Raw genomic sequence first — 8,235 nt, 5'->3', positions numbered from 1 at the left:
AGCCACGGCGGTGGCGCCTCTGGAAAACGCCACAACCGTGGCTAGGCGTCCAGGTCAGACGCCAGCCCCCTGGTTCCGGCGGCCGGAGCAGACGCCACCACCAGGGGCTGGGCGTCCTGGCCAGGCGCCCCACCTCTTCTGGTTTTTTTTAAAAAAATTTTTTTAAAAAAAACTCTGCCACCGTGAGCCGTCCTTCCCTCCGCCGCTGTGGCCGCCAAGTCCTTGCCTTGCCGCCTCAACATTGCCGTATTTTCGGGTGATTAGAGTGTGGGTATGGGTTAGATTTTTTTATTTTAGGTTTAGGGCAATAAGGTAAATTCAATATAGATTTGTGGGCTTTATGTGGAGATTTGCGGGCGATGTTTAGCAATCCACTTATTGTAACCCTTGGCATGTTACTTTTATATTCCGATGCTTTATTTTAAATTTATATTCATTTTTGATAACAAAACAATGTTCATTGGTATCGGAGTAAAAAATAAAGGTAGATTACAAAACTATAGTAATGTTAAAATTGTCCAACTATTTTTGAAATTATATCGATATGGATGTCTTTGAAAAGAGCATTAAAAAAAATTTCATTGGCGTTTTTATAATAATTTTTTATTTTTAATTTAAGAAACATTACCAAATGATATATAATTTAATTTTTTTTAAAAAAACCTCTCTCTTTTAATGACTCTGACTAGGTTATTATTTTTTCTAGTAACAAATTTTGTTTATTAGTATCATAATATAATTGTTTAGTAACACAATAGTGGGATTAGTATGCATCAAATGCAGTTTGGCGCATAAGCTTTTTCTTCTGCTTAACCTTGCATTTAAGCGCCTAAACCCAATTAATTTTCCCCCTCAATTTTCCCTCTTTTTTTTTTGGCTTACAGTGAGGTGGCAGCTACCCATTGGAAGTGTATGTTAGCCCCACATATACTGGTTTATTTATCGCTCGAATAGTGCCAAAGTCAAAATGAGGTATTTATGTAAAAACGGAGGGAGTATTTCATTTAAGGGCGGAAATGACTTTACTATCTCGGGGACAATGAGCCCAATCCTAGGTAGCTGTCTATCACCTCCCCAAAAATCAAGCATATGCCTTTATTTTATGTGAATTCCATTTTTGCTTGAACACAAGCATCCTTGTTTTATATACGTAGTATCTGAAAAAATAGTCATTTAATTTCCACCCCTATAAAAAATTGACACTTTTCCTTTCTTTTTTTTTTTTTTTAGTTTTTTTGATAAAAATTGACACTTTTTTTTAGTTAAACTAGCAATTCTAGCATTCTCCAAATGATGGCCCCCATGTCAGAATTTGAACGTATTGATGGCTCAAATGGCAAATAGACGGGTAGGTGGGATGAGAATTTTTAATTATTTTTATCGACAAAAATACGTCGTTTTTGTTTGATTTAATTTCTTTTTCTGCCTCTCATTTTTATGTGATCAAAGAAAAGTAAAAGGAGATCGCAATCTTTGCAGAAAAAAATAATTAAGAGGAAGAACAACCCAATTACAAAAATTCAAAGAAGAATTAGCTTCTGTAACTTCTGGTCATCTAATTTCCATTTTTGTTTCTTGTAAAGAAGTTAATCATTCAGATTTTCTCTCAAATTTTGAGCTGGGTTTGTAAGAATTCGATCCAAATCCCCAACATCCCAAGAAATTGTTTTTTTTTTTTTTTTTTTTTTTTTTGAAATTTGGGGTTGCTTAGGGTGTGGGATTGAATTATTAGAAAAGAAGCTGAAATTTAATCTGGGGTTTGTGTATTTTAGAGGATCATGATACATGGTAAATCAAAATCGTTGTTGTTTTGATTGTTATTGTGATTGTTGCTGTTTTGGGGAGCAATGTATAGCAGTAATTTGAAGGGGGTGATACTGGCATGTGTGTCAAGTGCCTTCATTGGGTCTAGTTTCATCATCAAGAAAAAGGGTCTTAAGCGGGCCGGTGTCGCGGGCCCTCGGGCTGGTGATTTTCTCTTCTATGTGATTAAATTGGTCAATTTGATGAAAACCCTTTTCAGTATTTTACCTAATTATGCCTAAAATGTGTGTTAAATGTGTTTTGTTTGATGTTTTAGGTAATGGTGGGTATGGCTACTTGATGGAGCCCCTTTGGTGGGTTGGAATGGGCACTAGTAAGCCACTCTTCCTTTATATATTTGTTGTTCAATGTTGTTAATTTGTCGAATTTCATTTTGTGCTGTTGAATTTAAAAATGTCATTCTAGAGGTGTTATGATGGCATTGTTGAACACAAGCTACAAATTTTGTGTTCTTTATTGTATGGATTGGATTGGTTTGAGTGCATTTCTGTTTGTAGGCATAGATAGTACAATGGTATCCTGTCATTGATTATGGAATGGAATTGATTGCTATGTTGTTCGATAATGTGCATTTAATAATTTTGTTGGTGTTGAGTTTAAGTTCCTAGAGTTTTTTGCAACCTCAAATTGCAAGCAACCACTTTTAGTTCCTATGTTTAAAAAACTAAATAATCATTTGGTTATGCTGTTCAATTTGTTGTAATTTAATTATAATGCTATGGTAATTATTGTGTCTGTTTCCACAAACCAAATTCAATCAATTTTGTGTGTAGGAGTGCTCTTTGGGGAAAATTAGTGATTGTTGGAGAAATAACCAATCTGCAGATAGCTTTGTGTTTTGTTTTCCAAGTTTTAATGTACTCATTTCTGCATTTTGGGGTTTTATATTTGGGCAGTGATTGTTGGAGAAATTGCTAATTTTATTGCTTACATTTATGCACCCGCTGTGCTGGTGACACCACTTGGTGCATTGAGTATAATTGTTAGGTAAGTTTAAGCTGAATGTGTTGGTAATTCATCTGTTTTTCTATCCATTACAATACAATTGTGTTTGAACTATTGCAACTGATTTTGGGAATTGGTTCAGTGCGGTGTTAGCCCATTGTATATTGGACGAAAAACTGCAGAAGATGGGGATGCTTGGGTGTCTTCTCTGCATAGTAGGCTCTGTTGTCATTGTGCTTCATGCACCAGGGGAACGTTCAATGGATTCTGTTGATGAGATATGGGCATTAGCTATTCAACCAGGTCTGTTCATATGCTTCAAACATCTACATTTATGATCTTTAGAGCTTCATGAATAATTTTTACTTATGATTGTCCACACAGCATTTTTGTTATATACGGCATCAGTTGTAGCCGTAGCATTGGTACTGATCATGTATTGTGCTCCTCGATATGGTCAAACCAATATATTGATTTTTATAGGCATATGTTCGATTATTGGATCTCTGACAGTAAGTATATTGCTTTGTAGTGTGTGACTTTGGTGTTCGTATGTTACATCTATTTCACAATATCTAAGTTCTTCAGCTCATATTATGTCATGTACTTTGCAGGTAATGAGTGTGAAGGCCATTGGTATTGCAATAAAACTTACTTTGGATGGGGCTAACCAATTCAAATACTTACATGCATGGATTTTTGCGATGGTTTCAGTTACGTGTATCATTATACAATTAAATTATCTCAACATGGTAGGCATTCCTTCAAAATCAGTAGAAAACTTTATGATGCATCTTCCTATTTAGTTATTTAGTTTCTATGAGCACCTGGCCTCCCCCGAGAAAAGGAGAGCCATTGTTTGAATTTATGCGGTATTAGACACAATTTGAATGCAATTAAAGTTCCCCTATATCGTTACAAAGAGCTCTATCCCTCACCCTGAACTTGATACACCGTTCAAAGGAAAAATGGGGATGGGGCAGTGCCTAACACTGCAGCCGTATGCCTTCTGGCAAAGGATTCTGAATTTCTTCCCCCCTTTTCAATACCTTCTTCCTTTGAAATTGGCATTTTAGTCATCCCTTAATTTAACCCAATTTAGTTGCATCTTATTGGATTCTCTGCATCCTCCCTTCCCCTTGACCCTTGGGTGAAATCGAAAGATAACTGATACTTTGTGGCTTTGTGCTAGAGAACCCCCTTCCCAAAATGATTATTTAGAAAGTGATGATGTAAGTCTTGCTTAGAAATCTAGAATGTGTGTGGAGCCAAGGACTTCCCTATAGGAAATCTGTGTGTTCAAGCGAAAATTTGCCCACCACCGAGTTTTTTCTGAGTTCACTCCTTCCCCCCTCCCCAACGGCCCCCACTACATATCTCTCTCATGCTGTATTTATCCATAACCATGTACTTGAAAATTCCATCTATCCCATATTTACATGGAGTCGCAGTGTTGAACCTGTTGATATTGATGCTGAGTTGTGAGCGGCTGCAAAAGGATGCTTTTTTATTTTTTTTTAAATAATGGGGAAATGATACTTCATGTATCATATATTACGAGCTTGATCTTGTAAATTCTTTTGATGAATTCAGTTATGTTTTTCCATACTGAATTCCTGCTAGTGTAGATTACTAGAAACATCAAACATGTTCGTGCTCTGCAGATCCACTTCTATCTTGAAATTATTTAGGGCTTAAGCTTGAACTTTGGATTTTTTTTGTAGATTTAGTTGAGTTTTTGAAGATATCCTCAAAGCCCATGTTTACTACAATAAGATGTATAACAGCCATATACTATGATTGTTGTTTCATTCAAATGTCACTAATTCATTTTAGAACCTGGCACACTTCGGACAGCCAATACCTTTTCATTGTTAATCTGATTTTGCATTGGAAATGATTACAGGCACTTGATACATTCAATACGGCAGTGGTCTCTCCTATCTATTATGCACTGTTCACATCATTTACGATTCTTGCTAGTGCAATTATGTTCCAGGTATGCCCTTTGTACTTTCATTAGCCTGCATTTAATACATGCAGACTTGCTTGTTCAAAGATGCATCGATTATATCGTGTCATTCTTAATTTGGCTCCGATCTATAGGATTATTATGGTCAAAGTATAAGCAGCATTGCATCCGAGCTTTGTGGATTTATCACTGTGCTATCAGGAACTACAATCTTACATAGTACAAGAGAGCCTGATCAGCCGTTCATTACAGGTATGTGTTTTCTGTTTTTATTTGATGTTGACTTGTATGATAACCAATTGAAGTTTAAGAAACAAAATGTTTATATATTATTTCAATGCTACTTATCAATTTAGAAGGAATAAAGGTATTTCAGCTATAGAGTACATGAAAGCTTATAATAAGGCATTTTGTCTTGGAACTGGATCCTTATGATATTGTTGAGAAAGTATGTTACTATAAAACCATTGACATCCGATATTTATAAACTCAGAAGACTTCTGTGCACCCGAGTCTTGTTTTATATGAAAAGTGGTACAGAAACAGTAGTGCTAACAGTATATATTTCAAAAGTATATCAAATCTACTGAAGTACGTAATAGCTATTTAGTTATGAACTTGATGTCAATGTGCTCTCAGTTTTCTGTGCCCACTTTACTTTAAGTGTAATGGGTAATTTGTTTTGAGAAAATGGGCAAGTTGTTCAATAACATTAATTATTGATCAGAATTATAGTTCTGCCAATCATATTTTGTTGGTCACACCAGAATATTCAATTGCTGACCTGTTCTGGGTTAAATTGTGAAGCTAAGGGTTCTTTGTTACTGAAACATAAGTTATTTATTTCAGAAATTTTCGATTAAATGATTCTTCGGTGTATCTTTGCCTTGGAATAGTACATGTAGTATGTTTTGAAGTGTTCTTCCATGACTATTGAATGAGTCACATCTCTATCATTAAGCTTATATGAAAGTCAAATGAGTTTTACAATGGACCAGGGCTAGTTAACTCTAATTTTAGTGTCTCTGTCTCAGTAGCTAATTATTTTTCCAGAGAATCCATTTAATAATTAACATAAATTTGACACATTAGTTTATGTTAATTGTTATAATTCTAAGTTGTTAATAAGATACATGTAAGAAAACTCCTGAGTTTCTTCCCCTAATAAAATAAAGACAAAAATTTCATGTCAGATTGTACCTTTTAGTAAGAAACTACTATGTAGCTTTTATTTATTTATTTTTGTAGGAAACTACCTTTATGACCAGCAATACTATATATTGGATTCTGCTGAATTGAACAAATTATTAGAATTAACCACCTCACTTGACTCCCCCCCCCCCCTTCTCCCTCCTTTTTCCTCGTAACTCACTCTCAACTCCCAAAATAGAAGCCCTGTACTGTCAATACCTCATCTATGATAACTAGTCATATGTTGTCTCTTGTTGTTCAATTCTCTCTAATTCAAATAGCATTTGCATTGTCCCTAAAAGCAATATGTCAAACAATTAGTTTAACGTTTATCCCTAAAAGCCAGATTTTCAATTCGTGTATAACTTTTCCAGTAAGGAAATAAACAAAGGAAAACTAATTTGCAAATGTTCCTTGAAAAAATGTATTCCATGAAAAATCATTTTTCATTAAAAATGTTTTTCGTCAAACCAAACAGAGCCTTAGTGAGTCGTGTGATGCATATATGTTCAATAGTGTTGGGAAGGGGTGTATTTTTTCTTAGAATAATATGCTCAAAATCTGGCTACTACACTCTAGCTAGTTGCTTTGATTGGGTGATATCAAATTTGTGAATATGTATACCTTCAAAGTCCAGTTTTTGACTATTACAGGATGAGCTGAATAGTTAATTGTAAAATTTCTTATCTTCTTTTATGTTTGAGGCTCTTTAATACCGTGTTAAAGTGGTACATAAGATATCCATGAATGAAAGAGAGGAACTACACTCAAATTATGCATACAGTTATATATGGGTATCCATGTTTCATAAGAAAAAAAACATGGGAGTCATTTGAGCTTGACTTGGGGAGTCTATTTTCTTATCTGCCTTTTGTCTAACTTGTTAGTTTCTCTCTTTTCCTTTTGGTGCTCAATCTGTCCATGGCCTTGGCTTTTAACTGATGAGATGATGTAGTCAGTAGTCACGGAATTTTCCTCTTACCCAAAACTGAATAGAAAACTTTAAACTCAATTTATATATGCATAGGTTGATGTAATTAGTTGTCAGTTTCCTACTCTAAAGAATTAAATATAATTGGGTACACCTTTTTGATTTATTTGACCCTACCCCTGTTACATTTCTCTTGTGCTGATATATAGCTCTTTTATGAAAACAACAAGGCTTTTGTCATCCCTAGACTCCATGAACTTGAAGAATATATTATTTTTGTACAGTAGAAGTGTCAAACACATTCGTCAAAAAAAAAAAAAAAAAAAAAGAAATGTTTAACACAATTTAGGCTTTTTGCAAGGTAGAATAACAAACTTGATCTAGTGACTGATGAATTTCTTTGACACAATTTGACTCAGTAGATTTGGTCCTTATATCAGTTATCTGTTTAACGTTTCTTGATATTCTAGTAATGCTAGGATTAATCTTCCCTTCACTTCCTTATCGTCATTACTTCACATCTTAATTTTTACTGTATCAGATTTATATACACCACTCTCTCCAAAAGTATCATGGCATCTGCAAAGTAATGGAGAGCTCTGGAAGCAAAGGGATGAAGATGATCCACCTTCTAACTGTATCTCAATCATCCGGCAAGATTACTTCAATTAGGTTGAATTTTGTTGAACTAAGTTTTGCATTTACGGGTTGTCCCACCCCTCAGAGATGCAGCTTCCCTGTACAGGAAGCATAATGCGTGATTTTGGAGAACCTCCGACGAGACATGTAATGCAGTTTGATCATATACATGCTTGTGTCAGTTGTATAAGATGCAGAGCTATGCATATTGGTTTGAGCTCAAATTTTTTCACAAGCTGCTCTTCTCAGCGGGTCATTGTATTCTCTCTTGTGCAAATAGGTCACTAACTAATTATTTATACTGTTTATGGCTTATCCACCAATTTAGCATTAGTCCATGGTGGTATGCTCTTGTAAAATTTGACTGTGCTATATTTTGGAGGTAGAAGCAAAAATTTACCCCTTAATTCTTTCTACAGACTGTTTAAAGTAACACAACCAAATTTATTAGCGTAGCAAATAATCAATTTGATGTGAAGAACTTCATTCGAAGAATTTTGGAAAATTTTCCATGCTAATTTGATTTTCTATAAATAATTTTTTATATATATCCGGATATTAGATACACTAAGATTATTTTTTACTCATTTGTTGATTAAGTGAACAATAACCACCCTTTATTTTAACCATCAAAATAAGAAGAAAAAAAAAAGGTACATTGGGTGTACTGTGCACTTGGTGCATATAACAACCTTTGGACTTTCATTTTGATCACCCGTTTCACTTTAATAAG

The 8,235-nt window shown here is 34.7% G+C and overlaps 1 protein-coding gene across 1 annotated transcript; it reads left to right on the top strand.

Annotated features, from left to right (window-relative positions):
• The first annotated feature begins 970 nt into the window (after positions 1–970).
• On the top strand, positions 971–8,007 carry LOC110711135 (probable magnesium transporter NIPA6). The gene is made up of 9 exons (XM_021889515.1): positions 971–1,968; positions 2,081–2,137; positions 2,721–2,811; positions 2,912–3,072; positions 3,154–3,281; positions 3,384–3,521; positions 4,676–4,768; positions 4,876–4,993; positions 7,405–8,007. Exons 1-9 carry the CDS (start codon positions 1,848–1,850, stop codon positions 7,533–7,535), a joined length of 1,038 nt encoding a protein of 345 aa, XP_021745207.1. The 5' UTR covers positions 971–1,847; the 3' UTR covers positions 7,536–8,007.
• The last annotated feature ends 228 nt before the right edge of the window (positions 8,008–8,235 follow it).

The sequence above is a fragment of the Chenopodium quinoa genome, unplaced genomic scaffold, assembly GCF_001683475.1.
Source record: "Chenopodium quinoa cultivar QQ74 unplaced genomic scaffold, ASM168347v1, whole genome shotgun sequence".
NCBI lineage: Eukaryota > Viridiplantae > Streptophyta > Magnoliopsida > Caryophyllales > Amaranthaceae > Chenopodium > Chenopodium quinoa.
Note: the sequence above shows the minus strand (reverse complement) of the source record. Positions and strands in the feature narration are given on the sequence as shown.

What these genes read in the sequence shown, in the direction of transcription:
- LOC110711135 (XM_021889515.1), top strand. Translation starts at nt 1,848, where the DNA reads ATGTATAGCAGTAATTTGAAGGGGGTGATACTGGCATGTGTGTCAAGT. An exon ending in GCATTGAGTATAATTGTTAG is followed by an intron (nt 2,812 to 2,911) that starts GTAAGTTTAAGC and finishes GAATTGGTTCAG; the next exon opens with TGCGGTGTTAGCCCATTGTA. An exon ending in AATTAAATTATCTCAACATG is followed by an intron (nt 3,522 to 4,675) that starts GTAGGCATTCCT and finishes AAATGATTACAG; the next exon opens with GCACTTGATACATTCAATAC.